General features: G+C 31.9%; 2 protein-coding genes across 2 annotated transcripts; one reads left to right on the top strand and one right to left on the bottom strand.

Annotated features, from left to right (window-relative positions):
• The first annotated feature begins 1,603 nt into the window (after positions 1-1,603).
• On the top strand, positions 1,604-2,547 carry LOC111918661 (uncharacterized). Its single transcript, XM_023914289.3, has 2 exons — positions 1,604-1,738; positions 1,851-2,547. Exons 1-2 carry the CDS (start codon positions 1,636-1,638, stop codon positions 2,234-2,236), a joined length of 489 nt encoding a protein of 162 aa, XP_023770057.1. The 5' UTR covers positions 1,604-1,635; the 3' UTR covers positions 2,237-2,547.
• LOC111918662 (probable E3 ubiquitin-protein ligase XERICO) lies at positions 2,285-3,597 on the bottom strand. The gene is made up of 2 exons (XM_023914290.3): positions 3,359-3,597; positions 2,285-2,921 (listed from the first exon to the last, which is right to left on the bottom strand). Exon 2 carries the CDS (start codon positions 2,905-2,907, stop codon positions 2,446-2,448), a length of 462 nt encoding a protein of 153 aa, XP_023770058.1. The 5' UTR covers positions 2,908-2,921; positions 3,359-3,597; the 3' UTR covers positions 2,285-2,445.
• Between the last annotated feature and the right edge of the window lie 13,920 nt (positions 3,598-17,517).

The raw sequence follows: 17,517 nt of genomic DNA, 5'->3' as shown, positions 1-17,517 counted from the left end.
ACACAAAATGTTATGCATTAAAAAAATGTTTGAATAAGAGAACACGTTAGATTTTCAGGAAATTTCAAAAGTGTAAATTGCAAAATTCATTTACAATGTTACACAAATAAATCAATAAAAAGTACTCGTAAGGCCATATATATGAATTAGACATTTTGAAATTCGTAATTGACTTACTGCTAAAATAGCTACGGCCCTATGGGTTTTGGTTTGCAAATACATTGCGTTATAGCGGATACAAAAGGTGAAATTCGAGTGTAATATTCTAGCTAGGATTCATGTTCATTTATCCACTCTCAAGTAAATTAAAAATGTCGATCTCTCTCGTTCTTTCTCTTTTCATATTTTCTGCATTACCTTTTACACTTTTACAGGTCATCTATGATCATTTTTTTGCCGCTTTTTTTAGTTGTGCCTCCTGCAGGGACAACAATAACCAATAATAAGACAGTCGGCAGCCACAGCCTGCTCTTTATTCTACATTGATCTCATCTTCACTGATCTGCAGGTCGCTGCCAGAATCTACGTCAAAAATCAAACGGTAACACAAATCAAAATCCCTTCGATTTCATCGATCGTCATTTCTATAAGTCATTACGTACCTCCAATACTCTCTTCTAGTATCCAAAACCTGTTTCCTCAACATGCTACTCAAATTATTCGGCTCCCGTACCAACAAACCTAACCCTAGCTTTGAGGGAATTGTCGTAGGAGAAAAGCCGTTGATCTTGCAGATTATTCATGCCGGAGGTGTGGTTGAACGACACTACATGGCATTCCCAGCGTCTTCAATCATTGACAAGTATCCCAATTTCGTTTTGGCTCGTCCAGAGATATTCCGGCAGCCCTGGGACTCCATTGTTCCGCCGGAGGAGATTCTCGTCCCTGGACAAAAGTACTTTCTTGTTCCTCTCCGGACAGTGAAAAAACTCCGTCGCCGACTCAGGAATCCGATTCCGACCAGTTATGAGATTTCTAACTCAAATAGTTTGATTTGTCAAGACAAGAATACTCCTTCTATCAAATCTTCATTGCTTGTCAAACCTAAACCTATATCATGTAATCGTCGTGTTCGTTACAAGGGGGTCGACTCCAAAACCCCAAATGCCAAAGGATCGAGGAAGAAGATGATTGTGCGCTTTGCCCCCTCACTTACTGTTATCGATGAAACTCAAGGATTCGATGATTAAACTTCTTTTGATACACTAATGTTTTGATTTCCAGTAAGTTTCCACTGATTGACTAATGTGTTTTTTTGTACTTTTACTCATTCTTAAATTACCATTTCCTTCATTTTTGTCCTTTGATTACCTTTCTTAATAAACACCTATTCATTTGAATATTCAGATCAAGAATATATGTGCCTCTTGAAGAAAACGTGGGGTGCATACATATTACATGTCTCTTTTATTTTTATTATTATTATTCTTATAAATTATAATAGTCTACTTTCATGTTCGTGGATTATGTTGATCATCTCATAGTTACTAAATAAGAAAAACGGGAGGAAAAAGTGGCAAAAAATTCCCAAAATTTGAGGTGTAGGAAAGAGGGATTATAGTCACCATAGAATCTCAACAAAAAAAGGAAAGATAGGGGGAATTGTATGTTGGAGGAAATCAAAACTCCCAAAAGATGTTCGTCCTTTTCATCTTCATAGTTATCTTCACTATCGTCATCATATCCATTAACAAGAAAACGTGGATAGATAAACAAGCTCCTGCCATTATCAAAAAAGGTAAACAAACTCTTCCGCTTTATGTTTTTCTGTTTCTTTTTCTTTTTGTTTTTTTCCGATGAATCATCAAGAGATTCAGATCCTATTTGTTTGATCTGATGTTTTCTTCTAGATACTAGTGAACCTGTGTTCGAATCTTTAAACACACAAGATTCTTCCGGCGAAGATATGTCAAAACCACCACCAAAACAACCCAAGATTGATCTAAATGAACTATCTCTAGAAGATGACATGAACAACGCAAGAATCGAAGCATTATCATCCAATCCATCTTCTCCACGTGCCAGAAAATCCTCCGCCATGAAGATCAGTTGTCTGTGTGCTCCGACCAACCACCCTGGCTCCTTCAGGTGTCGCTACCACCGGAACAGTGTCTCAGTCGGCTCCAACCTTTCTGAATTAGCCTACCGGAAAACTGCCTCCGTCGGTGCAAACCTTTCAGATTTAGGAAACACAACCACCAACATGAAGAAATCGAGACGACCTAGAGAATGCTGATAAAATTCTTATCGATTCATTATCTGTAAAAACTAAACTAACATGTACTTTCATTCAAATATATAATTATTATTATATATAATTCAAACTGGAACAAAGCTTTTCCGTTTCTCAGATGCATATGACACCGGAAACCATGGAGTTAATATGTACAAAACTCAAAACTGACTATACTCCTAACAAATCTAAACTCGATCACGATATCACGATCACATCGGACAGGTGTTTTCTTCGGATTCTAAAGGCGCCATCATGTGGTTTCGACACAGAGGACAAGTGGTGTTCCAGTATTTTAACCATTTCTCGAGGCATGATTTATGGAAAACGTGTCCACAGGAGAGGTGGTTTATCTCTGCGTCTGGTTTGAATTCAATCAAGCAAACGGAACATTCTTGTTTGGTGAGGGGAGAAGAGAGGAGGGAGTCGTACCGGAGTGTTGGTGTCCGGCTTCTGAACTCCTCCATGTAACTCGTTGATGGTGTTCCACGGCATTCCGGTGACTCTGTGAAGTTTTGATCGGAAACATCCTCCCACCCCGGGAAATGGATTCCGACGAGATTAAGGATGGAACGAAGGATCTCCTTCATGAAAGATATCGACATGGCGGTTTTCACCAGAATTACACATAGGATTCCGGCATCGGAAGGGTTTGAGTATGGTGACAGACCCATATTGGTGCTTGAACCTGTAAATACCACACAAAAATTATCAAAAATTAATCGATTTCGACAAAAGAAATCATACAAATTTTCATTCAATTGCTATTCGACCTCTTTTAATATGGGGAAAAGGGGGAAGAATGAACTAAGTGTTTTATAACCTAATTTCTTATGAGCAGTTCGCATAAGATCTTAATCACCACAGTTTTCATTTCAATTTTATGAATCTAGAGTACAATTTTTTTTGGAAGATAGATAGATAAGAATTCAGATTGTGAAGAACAAAGAATAAAAACATCCCCAAAAACGATGTTCAGATCATGTAATGGAAACTTCATGAATCAAAAACCTAAAACCAGATTCAACTTCCATTGCTAAAACAATATAACAGATAAATAAGAAAAATAATAGATATCTACGCAGAGATCTAGAAGTACTGAAGAAAGAGAAAGAGATTACTTACGTTGAAGCAGGGGGTAGGCTGAAGATGAAATGGTTAATTGAAATCGTTGAAGTTGAATGGGAAATTGAGGTGGGTTTTAAGAGTAGGGAGTTAGAAAAAGGACAGTACTGAGGCTTTAATGGCGGAGGATGGTGGCACCGGCACACCGCTAGTTAGAAAGAGGAGGTGGTGTTAGAGTGAATCCACTGCTTCAGTTGAGAATATATACTCCCCAGTCCCCATCTTTCCATTAAAGTTAATTTAGCTATATGCTTTATTCATATTCAAAATAAAAGATAACTTTCAATATATTATTGAACTTAAAGTATTTATCGACAAAAAATAAAAAGTAAAAGGAATTTGTTTTTCAAAAAAAAAATATATCTTGTAAACAAATTACGTAGATAACATTTTTTTTTTCAGATAAACAATATTTTATTGATTTTATTACACAAAAAAATAAATAGCACAATATAGACGGTTGATGCCTAATTCATTCCAAAGCCAATATATAGGATAAATATTCATATACGATGTTTGAATATTAGGCCTGATATGTAAAATTCGGCACATTAACTGCTAGTTATAATCATAAACATGTAAAATAATCTTTCAATTCTTAGGGCGTGTTTAGAAAAGTATCAATTTTTAGGGCGTGTTTGGCAAAAGTAGCGGTTAACTAAAAGCGGATAGCGGTTAACTGGTAACGGATAGCGTGTAGCGAGTAGCTGGTAGCAGGAAGCTGTAGTTTTTATTTGTTAGATGAATGTTTGGCAAAAATAGTTGAAACTTTTGAAAATATATAAAATTACATAAAAGGATATTTGATTAAAAATAAATAAATATTAAAAATAAATATATAAATATATGAAGTAGCTTTTAGAATCGGAACGTTTTGTTAAAACTAAAAGTTAAACGTTTGTACTATCAAACGAAGTTTTTTGTTTAAGTTAGAGCGTTTTGTCAAAAGCTAAAAGCTAGAAGCTTCCAAAAACTCTATGCCAAACACGCCCTTAGTATTAAACTTGCTATTCTTAGTTTAAAACCTAGGATAAACGATGTATAAAATAAATATATATTTATCTACTCTAATAAATGAAGATCCATTTTGCCAAATGTCAATCTCTCATAAGTTTTGACATTTGTCATTTTGTGGTATTTTTTAAATAAATAATATTCATATGTCAATTTCTAGATTTTTTTTTTAATTTTTAAAATTAAAAAGTCACATAATACATATAGCTATATAAGTTGAGTATTAAATATAATCTTAAATTGCAATAAATATGCTTTTTTTCCTTCGTTATTTTAAAATTTAATTTTAAATAATAATTAATATTTATATTTTGATATATTTTGATATTTAATATTTTTTAATTAACTCATGTAATACATGGGTCTGACATCTAATTAAAACAATATATTGAAGTGTTTATGTTAAGGTTATAAATATCAAAATCTTGTATAAGATCGTTTTCACACCATAAATCATAATTGTTATATCGAATCGAGATCGAAAGATTCTACAAAAAAAAAAAGTTACAACTTTAAACATAAAAGAAAGGCTTTTTCATTTATTAGTATTAGGGATGAGCATATGGACCGGGGAACCGGCCGGAACTGGAACCGGCACCGGAACCGGAACCCGATGGAACCGGTCGGGCCGGGACCGGGACGTTATTTTTGTGGATTTTTGGAACCAGGAACCGGTAGGAATCGGAACCAATTTAACCGGAACCGGTAGAACCGGTAAAAACCGGAACCGTATGATGCTATTTTTCAAGGAGCGGTTCCAACATTTGAAGACACAACAAGAATCGGTAGGAGCCGGGCCGGTTCGGTTCTTGATTTTGGCCGAAGCCGGTTCCCCGGTCCGGTCCGGTTCGGGCCGGTTCCGGCCGGTTCGGTCCTTTTGCTCATCCCTAATTAGTATAGAAATTATGGGAAAAAAGAGAAAATTTCGGGAAAAGAAATATGCTTCGGTTTCTACAAAGCTATGAGCAATCTTCTTCTTTCTTCTTTGCTTACACATGGGGTAGGAATTAAAAGTGCAACTGTATTGTTTGTCTAAATCTGCAAAGCTATGAACAATCTTCTTCTTTCATCTTCTTCACGAAATTCTGCTTTTTGAAACAAAGTTTCAAAATACAAACGATCCTACAATCTTTCTCAAAAATCAGAAAACTCGTTCTTCATCTCTCTCTGCTCGAAAATCAGATTTCGTGTTATGGACTTGTGGTTTCGAAATCAGAAGGAGAAGGACAAAAGATATGGATTAAGGTATTTCTAATTACTTGACTTATGGACTTTCATTTCATGTTCTTCACTCCTCTCTTCATGTGTTCTTTTTTTTTCTCCTTGATTTTTTTATTTCTAATTTCCGAAAGAACAAGAACAGAGTTCTGAAAATCAGAGGAACAAGAACATTGAGCACATCAGTTTTGAAAATCAGAGGGAAATGCATTCAAGTAGTCGAATTTTGAGCTTTGAAGGTGCAAGCAAATCAAGTTCTATTTTTTTCGTTTCTAGTAAGTTTCTAATAAGTTTTGAATGAGCACAGCAGTTTCTGTTTCATTTATGATTAAGTTTTAAGATGTAAATCAGTTTTTGTTTCGTTTCTGTCTTTCTGTTCGAGTTTTGATTTGATATCAATTTTGTTTTTTATATAGTTTTGATACTCTTTCTTGCTGATTTAAAGTGACGAAAATTATAATGTACCCTTTATTCGTTTCCAATCTATTTTTGATGTGTTTCTGATTTGTTATCCGATAAATTTCTGATATGTTGCTGATAAATTTCTAATTTGGTATCTAATAAGTTTTTGTTGTTCTCTTTAAAGTTTTCATACCTTTATTGCTTAAGTTTCAACATATAGAACCAAGATTCCAAGAATAAATATTAGGTAGAAGGCTCTTTTCAAGTAAAAAGCCAATTTCTTTTTTGTGTATTATTTTGAATGTAATTTTAATTTTATGTATATGCAATGGAAAATTAAAGTTTATATTTTTTTGCTTAAATTTTAGGATCCTTCAAATCTTAAGGCCTATTTTTTTTTTAAATCGCACAGGGCCTCCAGAATCTCGGGGCCGACCCTGGGTCTAGGATATGTATATTTGGAATACAGTCATTTCTACATAATTCTACAAGGTATTTATTTGGAATATGGTCCTTCATAGATAAGTCCTAATAACCATAAAATGTAAATTTGGACTTTATGAGATAGAGAATGGTTGAGAATAGATGCATAATAAGTTGTTGCATTATTCATTAATTAACCTTTTGGGAGTTTGATATGATTTTGTAAATTTTTGTGAATCAATATTTAACCCTTTCGGATAAATTTGAAACTATGAGTTATATAATGCCTTTTTTTGTTTTGGTTTGGTTCCTTAAAACCATTATTGATTTGGTTTGGGATACATATTATGAGCTAATAAAATTATGAAAAGTTAACGAACTATGTAAAGTCTTTTAAAAATATCATTAAACTAAAAAAGACATAAAAAATTAACAAACTATTATTTTTGTTTTTTAAAATAACATTGTGATCGGGAGCAAAGGCTATTGCAGGTAACAATGATATTTTAAAAATAAAAGTTAAATTTTGTTATCTCTTGAGTCTTGACAATGTTTTTTTACTTTAAAAATATTTGTAAATAAGTTTAGATATAGTTAATTATCCAATTATTACATTAACCCTAAAAATAAACTTAGAATGATAACCATATATACTTTCTTCGAGTGTGATCTAACATCAATCATGTTTATTATCCTTGAGTCGACGTGTGGAGTGAAAACGACCAATACATTGTGAGATGAAAAAGACATGTCTAAGACAATATACGATCTATCACTATAGCATCCGAAGTTATAGGTTACTTGGTTCTTTAAATAAGTTTTTGTAGCAATAGGAATCGTACACAGCTAATTGATTAATGATCACTATCTTATATGTTCATGTGGGATCGATATATAATAAGTTTCTTAGAGCAAGTGGCCATTAATCTAAAGAAGCTATGAGTTCTTTCTTTTTCAAAAATTTTGCATGTAAATCTTACGAGAAATGCTTTTATATGGGAACTTGACATCCACAAAACATGGGTGTTAGCTTTTACGTATCGAATCACATGTATCTTTTTGGTTCATAAAAGTGAATACGAACCAATCAAGATAAAAAGACTCGAGTATTGGTACTATACCTTAGTTTTGTGAAATATTAACACTTTGGGTTTTATTGCATATATTTGAGAAAAATTAACGAAAAAAAATGTTTCTCGATTTTTCCTAATAAATAAAAAACTTTCGAGTTCAAATACGACATTTAAGTATACGTGCCTCATAACTTACTATAAATCTTCCCTAATAAATAAAGATCTTTTTGCCACATGTCACATTGTCATTTATTTTGTCAAATGTAATTTTGTGGTTATTTTAAATTAACTTATTCCACATGTCATTTTATGAGTTTTTATTTTATTAAATTCTAAATAATATTTAAATGCAATAATAAATGCATATCAATTTCATTAATGAACTTTCCTTCTAATTTCAAAATTATTAAATTAAAGATTCATTAATTTTCTTTATTTATTTATCTAAATTATTTGTTTAAATTTACAAGAGAAAAAAAACATTTTAATTTTTATAATTCAATATTTTATCACTTTTCTTATAAATCCATACTTCTCAAATGTTTAGAATTTTGTATTTATTTTTTCTTTTAAATTAACCCATGTAATACATGGGTCTCACACCTAATATTCCATTAAACAAAGTACAAATAGTTTTATGTTTCAAATATGATTTCTCCGTCCTTTAAAAAAAAAACTTATTAGTATTTAAAAAGAAAGAATCTTATCCAATATTGGTTTGTTGATATTTAGTTGGAATTTTGAGATCCATTTTTGTACCAAAAAGATGTGATTATGAGATCCTTGGTATTTGGATGGTGATGACTTATTACACATGTCCATGGCTCTAGAAACGTCGTAATTCAATTATTTATCATTAGTCACAAGTCACAACTCTTTAAAGGACCTACCTTATTTATTCAATATTAATGTAATCGTTAGAAAACGCGACCATCTTTGATTTTATACTTATGGAATCTTTCTCGTGGTTTTACAGCAGGAGTAGGAGCAATAAGCTTTTCTTTTTGGAAATGAGACTTTCCTAACTAGGATTTCGGATCAGCTTTCATGTACCGAATAATCTAAGTCTTCGTTGCAAACATGAGGTTATGTATTATGTCCTTAAGTCACTGCAGACGAATATAGGTCAATAGATTATCCGTCTTATTTTTCATATGTCTTATCAAGTCACTACAACCAAGTGGTTAACAAAAACAATAAGTTAAAATGAGGTTCTTTTGAAACCGAAACTTTAACGTCATAAAAATTATAGAAGATTTTACATATATTATTTTTGAATATTATAATATCATAAATATTTAATATAATTTTTAAGTATCATATCTATTTTTTTATAAAATTTTAAAATATCAAAGTCATCTAAATCATATTTTTAATATTTGTAAATATTTAATAATTATTTTAAATTTTTATTTTTATCAGTTAACTATTATACTTATTTTATAAATCTAAGTTTAAAATATTAGTCTTCTAAATTTCCCACTTTGATGTACATGTGATGTAACATTCCAAAAATCATAGAAATTTAAATTTTTCAAAAACAACAGATTAACCATAAAGTGTTTACAAAAAAAACACACACACACACACATACACACATTGTTTCATAAGTATAATCATAATTAGAGTATCCTAATATTCAATTGTTGAATTAGGTGTCTAAGTCCATAACTATAATTGGTATAAACTTGAATTGGTAGTAGCATAATCATTTTGGGTTGCTTTCACTCTTGCAACTTGACAAGATAAATTTTAGAGAAAAGTTGAATTTATAATTTGGAACAATAAATTGATAAAATGATTTATTTATATGTTATGAAAATAATATATTAATTAGAAATCATGTTATTTAATTGATATTTAATCAGAAATTAATTTAGGAATTAAAGGAATTAATTAAAAGTACAGTGGCTGTTTTGCAAATCTTGGACTCCTTGTATGGGAGTGGACGAAAATTATAAGGAGGCCTTATAAGTTTTCGTCCAAGGCTTCTTATTAGGGAGTCCATGGGTTGTTTAAGCCGTAAGCAGGAAATTAGAGTTTCCACCTGCAAACCCTGGCTTTTGGGACTAAGCAACCACAAGTATATAAGGAGGGTAACCCCTCGGATTTCTGACCCCATGCTATTAACCCTAGAAGAGCTGAAATTCTGGTGTGCCTCCTTCCCTCTCGTTCTCATCCTATTTGCAAAGAATGTTTGTAAGCCATTAGAGGTGTCACATTTGAGGCACTTGCTTTCAATAGCTAAAGATATAAAAGGACTAATTGTTATTACTACATAACAAGTAAGATACACATCAAAACCCTATTTTGTATAGATTTCGAATTATATACTAGCTTCCTAGGGTTTTCTCTTTTGTATTCAAGTTTCATGTTTAACTAATGAAAACCTGGATCCTTAATTATTAGGTTGCAGGAAGACATGGGATTTGTAGTTATGCTCAAATCTTATCAGTGGTATCAGAGCCTAGGATGTTTTTCAGTTGAACCTAATGCAATTGTGAATCGTTCAAAGGAGAATAGAGTAGAATCGTCATTTTGTTCATAGAACTCGATGAGTTCATGTTTGGAACTCGACGAGTTGGCCCAACTTGACGATTGCATTGCACAGACTCGACGAGTTGGCCTGTCAAATCCCTGATTTTCATTTTTGATAATCTTGGCTTGATTAGGATTATTACCTTAATTCATTTTTCTGCCTAAAATTGAATCTTTATTATAGGTAATTGTATATCCTTATCAAATTTAATGATTTGGTTTAAACTCTCATTAATAAGTATAATGAAGTAAATAAAGTAACTAAATGTTTTCATAAAATTCCTAATCTTAGTTACTTTAGAAAATGTGAATTTGATGTTAATCCATGAAATTGCACATTGCACTTTATACAAGTCGTTAGTGGAGTGTGTGTGGTTAACCGACACACTAATATGGACTAATAAAGGGTGGCAATGGGTAGCTCGTAAATTATCATTGATTGATGGAGCGTGTGTGGTTAACTGGCACATTGATTAGGTGGTAAATGACATTGAGAGTACCAAACTAATTTGCATGGTTATTCACACCTTGTTTGTGATCCTTGGTATCCCAGTCACAAAATGAAAAGGGCATAATCGAGATTAAACATGTCATTGAATAGTTCAATGAATCTCAAAAGATCTAGGAATTTCAATTCAAAAACCTAACTCATTTAAATTTCGTTTTTCATGGTGAAATTGGTAGATCATCATTTACCTACCTTTAAATAATTTGCATTTGGATTACGACATCCCTCTTCTGAATTGTAAATTATTTAGTTGCATCCTAGTCTTAATATTTCATTTGGGTGTTATATTAAGGATTCCTTATCTAATCAAAATTTTGTCTTTCTTCTTTTGTAGATGTCAACTTCCAACAACGCTTCTGGTTACTCCAACAATAACTCCGCAAACACTTTTTCGCTCTTGAGCATTTGTGCGAAGGTCACATTCGATGGCTCCAACTTTAATGATTGGATGTGTAACATTAGGATGGCCTTGCAATTCGAGGACAAGGAATATGTCCTCGACAAAGAGCTGAATGAGATAGATGAAACAAAAGCTACTCCTGAAGAAATAGCTGAGTATAGGGCCCATTGCAAAGACGCGACCAAAGTGTCGTGTATTATGGTAGCAACTATGACTCCTGAGTTACAGCGGTTTTATAAGGACTATTGGCCATATGATATGTGCAAGGATTTGATAGAGAAGTACCATCAAAGAGCACGTCAAGAAAGGTATGAGATAGTCAAGTCATTCATAACCACCAAGATGAAGGACAGAGAGTCCATCACAACCCACCTGCAACGCATGCAACGCTATGTTGATCGTTTGCTGAAACTTAATGTGAACTTCGATGAGGAGTTGGCTATTGACATAGTCTTGCACTCTTTACCTCCTTGTTATGATCAGTTCAATATGAATTATCATTTGAACAAATAGGAAGTCACATTGAGTCAACTTTAAGGCTTGCTGAGAACCGTTGAGAGTGGATTGAAAACAAAGAGTATTGACTCCACTCCTACTGTTGTTGCTCCCGTCTTGGCTATTGGGTTTAAATACTTTATATCCAGAATCTTATCACCATTTTGCATCATTTTAAGGTAAAAAGCTCTGAACTTGATGATGATTTGTTTAAGATCTTGTTAGCCTTGTAGTTGTGAAAATTTTGGTCCCATTAGCTTGGCATTTTGAGTATGGGTTACCCTAAGTCATTTGAGATGTCCTTTTAACCCATGCATGTGTTAGATGGTCTTATTGAGTTAAGAACATATTTTTGACATAAAGCACCTTATAGCCATGCAAAGTCATAAAGTTAGAAACTTTATGACTTAGGACATTATTTTGGGCTTGGATCTAAGTTTTAGACAGAAGGGCTTAATGAAATAAGCTCTTAATGAGGTTTTGGGACTGGGCAGCGTACGATGGGTGATATTTCCATATCTATACACATTTTAGGCAATATTTTAATGCATTTTGATTAATATTTTGGTTATTTGCAAAGATATATGGTACTTATGAGATTAAATTATGTTTTGCAGCCAAAAGGAACATTCTTGAAGATAAAGGGACAAAAGCGACAACAAACAAAACTTTGGAGGATTGAAGAATTAAAAGAAGAAAATTCATGCGAAAAGCCCAAATCACGATGTGACCATGGCTTACACGACGTGGAGTGAGTGTTCTAGAAGATAAGTGCACGAGAAGTCAGATTCGTTGCCCGATAAGGATTCATCTTAAGTCACGACGTGAAATCCTTGTTCATGACATGAATTACAATAATTCCCAAAACTATATATATTCATTCACTTTCATAATTCAAAGGGGCTTAGAGGGTTTTGAGAAAGGATTCTGGAGGAAAATAGTTCATAGAAACTGAATCAAAAGCATTCAAGGAGGAAGCTGATTGAAGATCTAGAGATTGAAGATTATAATCATCACTTTAGTTTGGTACATTTAATCATGTCTTTATTTATTGAATTTGAGTATGTCTTTTCAACCATGAGTAGCTGAATCTAGCTGCTTCTGTTTAGCTATGTGAAGCTTAAACTCTATGGATTAGTTTAATTAATTATGGATTTTAATAGTTGGTTATGTGCTTGTGTTTTATTATTACTACCTAGCATGTTAATATTTGATACTTTAATTGCTCGAATTCATGTTCCGTGTAGCTTAGTGACTATTAAATTACATGAACTTGACACCTAGTGATTTAGTGACCATTAAATTGCTAGAGGTAGGATCGACCAAGTGTTAGATAAGTAATTAAAGTAATTAAATTTAGTTGTGCTGGAGAACATAAATTATAACCATAATTGTGTTTGTTAAATAAATCTTACATAGCCCCATTTGTAATCCTTAACTGATTCTGTGTTTGATTGTGTGTGATCATACATAGTTTTACATGAATTAGTGAAATATTAATAAATTTGGACTTAAATTACTAATAATATAAAATTTGGTAGCCAACTTTAATAATCCATAATTAGTAGCTAACCATAGAGGGGAAATGGATTCGAACTAAACAAAAGTGTTTTTAGTAATTGATTGAATTTGATAATTAAGTGATTAAGTTTTTCTGAACTTGCAAAACTAGATAAAAAAACAATTAACTTTTGGTTGTTTTAGATTAATTTTTAGTAGTTAAATTAATCAATTAATTATGTTCCATGTGTTCAATACCCGACTATTAGTGTTATATTATTTGCGAAAATGTACATTGTCTTAAGTCGTAATAGTTAGTTAGATAATTGGTAAAACTAGTAGGTATAATAAGCTCTTAATGAGGTTTTGGGATTGGGCAGCATACGATAGGCGTACCTGGAGGTATGTTGCACGTACGTTGTCAACGCCCCGCTTTTGGTCAACATCCGAGTACATTGGTCGTACTCTCGGTACGTTGGGCGTACTCTGTTTGGAAGAAATATTGACTTTTGAACATTGACCGTTGACTTTGACTTTGACCAGTGTTGATTAAGTTTGACTTAAGGGTGTTTTGGGTATTTTGAGCTATAGTTAAGCCTTGGTCAATATCTGTTGAATAGGTGACCTGTAGAGCCAGTATTCAGAACAATGTATTGTTCAATTATTCGTCAGATAGTGGGGTGAGTTTCTTCTTACTGTACCGTGGGTCGAAGGCACCACAGTTGGCCCACTAGATTATATATCCTGGTTAGGATAGTATCATGCTATTTTTTGGTTAATTAGTAGATCCGCATGATTATCTGTATTTGTTGGTTTTGTGTTTATGTTTATCTATTGCATATGTCGACACATTGTGTTGGGTTGAGGTTGTACTGCTTTGTGCAGTAGCCAACAAACCCATGAGCATTCCAAATATAAGTTGAGGGCCTGATTAACATGCCAAACTCATACTGAGGGCCTAGGAGCATTCCAGATGAGCTGAGGGCCGAATTGGCATGTCATACTCATACTGAGGGCTCAGGGGGTAATCAAGTCTTTCTAGTTGTGGACCCGGTATATGATGTTATATATATATATATATATATATATATATATATATATATGTGTGTGTGTGTGTGTATGTGTGTGTGCTGTTACTTTGGGGGAACTCACTATGCTTTGGCTTATAATTTTTAGCTTATCGTTTCAGGTACTTCAGAGGATCGTGGAAAGGCAAAGGCGTGATCGTACACAACTTCTTGTTTTATGTCATTGGGTGTTGGGAAAACTCTAATTTGAAATAATGCTTTTTAAAACAATGACTATTTTGTAAACAATGTTAATTAATGGTTGGTTTTTGAAAAAATTAAATTGATTGTGATTTTTGAGTGTTACAATTAGCAAAAGCCAAGTGTGGGGTATTTTGATATGTAATAAATTATACATATTTTAAAGGCTATATTTTATGCTTTTCTGCACACTTTATAGATGTTTGATGCTAAAATGTTATAAATTTGTAATTTTCATATTAAAAAGACTAAATGATAAAATGAAAGATATTAAAGCATGTTCTCGAATAAAACTCGTTGCTTGAATACTAATCAGAATTTAATTAAATACATTTCCAGAAAAATAGAAGATTTCGAAGATATTTGAGAATATCTAAAACTCGCGTCGCGAGAAATAAGTAGCGCTGCGAAATAAGTCGGTAGCACATTACCATAAATTAAGCCATGATTTCGTCTTTTGGAAGAAAGGAGAATAAACCTAGAGTTTGCAGTCGTTTCAAGTCAATAAAGAAGAGTTATTTTGATAAGCATTTTGGTTTGTATTATGTTGAATTCCTTACTTCTTATTAGATATGTGGTTTTGATTTTGGGCTAAGTCCTTATATTTTTTAAGAGATGTAGACAATCAACAATTATGCTTTAATTAATTGAAAGGATTTGTTATAGTTGTTTAATTTATTATGTTAATGCTTAAAAAAAAGATCATTACGTATTGATAATAATTTTGTTAAGTTTATATATAATCAAGTACATAATTTATGATTAGGTTTAGATTTTGTATCTTAAATCACATTGTTTATTAACTTGTCCAAGATGAAAAATTGAGTTAAGAGTGTATGATATGGTGACTAGTGGAAGGCTATGTTCCTAGGTTAAACATAATAAAGTTAAGATTAGTATGTGTGATTGATCCAATACTTGGACAATTTGAGAATTTATCACTAACCCTAGAACTGATCATACATGTTAAGCCATTGTTTAATATGAATGAATAGACTAAATCTAGGAAAGCTATCATTGTTGGTAGATAACTTAGAGTCATAGAATTAATGGTATTGACATTAAGTTAATCAACTTAGGAATCGGTGAATAATTATCAAATTTCCATTGCACTTCATATGGATTAACCATATTTCTATAGTGATTCGAAAATCTAATCAAAAGTATATTTTAATTAATAGCATTTTACTTATTTCAAATTACTTTGCTTTACTTATTTTATTTAGTAAACCTCGATTCCCCTTGCGTTTGACACCATTACCTACTTCAAATAATATTATTCTTGATCAAATACACTGTTTGGTGCTAGTAGTTGGTTCAGTTTGTTAGTATTTATAAATTTAAAACTAGATTTGTAGTTTGAATTAGGTTATTTTAATAGACTATTCAACGCATATCACCATGATTCTTGTCTTTTATTGATCCATGGTTTTTGTAGAACTCAATGTCTTATCTCTTATAAATGAGCTAAGCATATTGATATTGAATATCATTTTTCTCGTGATCTTGATTCTTCTGTAATCTATATACTTGATTTGTTCCAACTAAGCTTCGTCTGACGACATCTTCAACACAATTCTTCTAGGTCCTCTACTTGAACATTTATAAGCCAAAACTAATGTTGTCCAGCCACCTTTTTCCTTAAGGGGCATGGGTATTAACAACATATCTTGAAAATTATAATATAGTTATGTATGTCTAGTATAATCAAAAAGTTAGTTAACATGTATCTATATTTTCATAGTTTCTTGTACACCATTGTATTATATATAATCAACAATACACTTTCCATAATGTATAGTGAATTTCTCAAACCTTAAAGTTTCATAGTATGGCTTGTTGATTATGTGGTGAAGATGATAGAATGAGACCTTGAAGGAACATGAAGAGGGGGTTTGGTTTAAGGAAACTCTTTGTCGGAGGAGGGTGTAGGGATGATAAAAAGGAAGATATTTGGTGGTATAGGGATTTGGGGCACACTTAGCCTTATAACATTTTATAAATTAATAAGTAATAACAATTAATAGATAAACATAATATAGCCATCTTGAGCGGTTAGGGATGAAAAACACAATTAAATAAAGTTATATGAATGCTCCGAATGAAAAATAGTTACACAACAATAAATTTTTACATATGAATGCTTCGAATGAAAAATAGTTACACAACAATAAATTTTTACATAACTCAAGGACGATGAATGTAACTTGGTCATTCAAAAATTCTATTATCATCACAAAACATATTTTTAAAATCATGTTTAAAATATTATTTATGTATAAAATTCAAAAAGTAGACAATGGAATGTTTTTAAATAGATTAATTTAACTTAGGAATGTCAAAAAGTCTTATAGGACCCCGAACTCATGAGACCTCGATCCTATATGGGGATATTTTTTAATAAAAAATCAGAAGCGGGGGCAAGCTTAACTCTCGTTTTAATTTTAGGGGTAGGGACGGGGACGACGTTTGACAGTGTCTTCCCAAACCCCTTATGGAGTCCTCGTTAATATATAATATATAGTTATATGTTAATTATATAAATGTAATAAATAATAATAATGTTTTTGAGCTTTCAAAATTCAACAAAAAAAATTATGTTTTTAAGTTGTTAATATAATATTTTTGATATGTGATAACATTTTTGTTTTTAATATGTAAAATTATAACCCAATAAAAAATATCATAAAATCAACCAGGAGGGACATGGATAATCTAATATGCCCCATTGACATCCATTTTAACTAATGTTATAAAATATACTTTTCTTCACTTATTATTTGACCAACCCGGCTTATTTATTTGATCTTCTCTAGTGTGTATCCATTCAATCATCACCTGACACCTAATGGTCTAGTGGTTTGGAAAGATTACATGATAAACACTTTTTTTTAGTGACGCAAATTTAAATCCCACCTAAAACAAATAAAGGTTAGCCAAATGTGGGATGCGACGCGGTTTGAAAATGGCACTTAGACAATTCTTATTACTTAGACTATTCTAAGTAATCCAATTATTATTAACAAACTAATTTTTTTCTTCTACATCTATAACTCAATTAAATCCAATTTTTTTTATTTCCATTAGCAATTCAATTCAATTCAACTTTTGTATTTAAAATAAAAAACTATATTATTTACATCATTTTGTAGAGATAAATTAATCACGTATTTTGATATATTTTATTTAATTTTTTACTTAAATAAAATACAGTTATTATTAAAATTAGATTTAATTAGAAAATTTTATTTAACTCCACTAATAAATGATAGACGCATGGGTTTGTTTGATTTTAAAAAGTGTCGATCCTTTGTGAGCTT

The sequence above is a fragment of the Lactuca sativa genome, chromosome 5 (genome assembly GCF_002870075.4).
Source record: "Lactuca sativa cultivar Salinas chromosome 5, Lsat_Salinas_v11, whole genome shotgun sequence".
In the NCBI taxonomy this organism is placed as follows: domain Eukaryota; kingdom Viridiplantae; phylum Streptophyta; class Magnoliopsida; order Asterales; family Asteraceae; genus Lactuca; species Lactuca sativa.
This window is presented reverse-complemented; position numbering and strand designations above follow the sequence as displayed.

What these genes read in the sequence shown, in the direction of transcription:
- LOC111918661 (XM_023914289.3), top strand. Translation starts at nt 1,636, where the DNA reads ATGTTCGTCCTTTTCATCTTCATAGTTATCTTCACTATCGTCATCATA. An exon ending in TCCTGCCATTATCAAAAAAG is followed by an intron (nt 1,739 to 1,850) that starts GTAAACAAACTC and finishes GTTTTCTTCTAG; the next exon opens with ATACTAGTGAACCTGTGTTC.
- LOC111918662 (XM_023914290.3), bottom strand. Translation starts at nt 2,907, where the DNA reads ATGGGTCTGTCACCATACTCAAACCCTTCCGATGCCGGAATCCTATGT.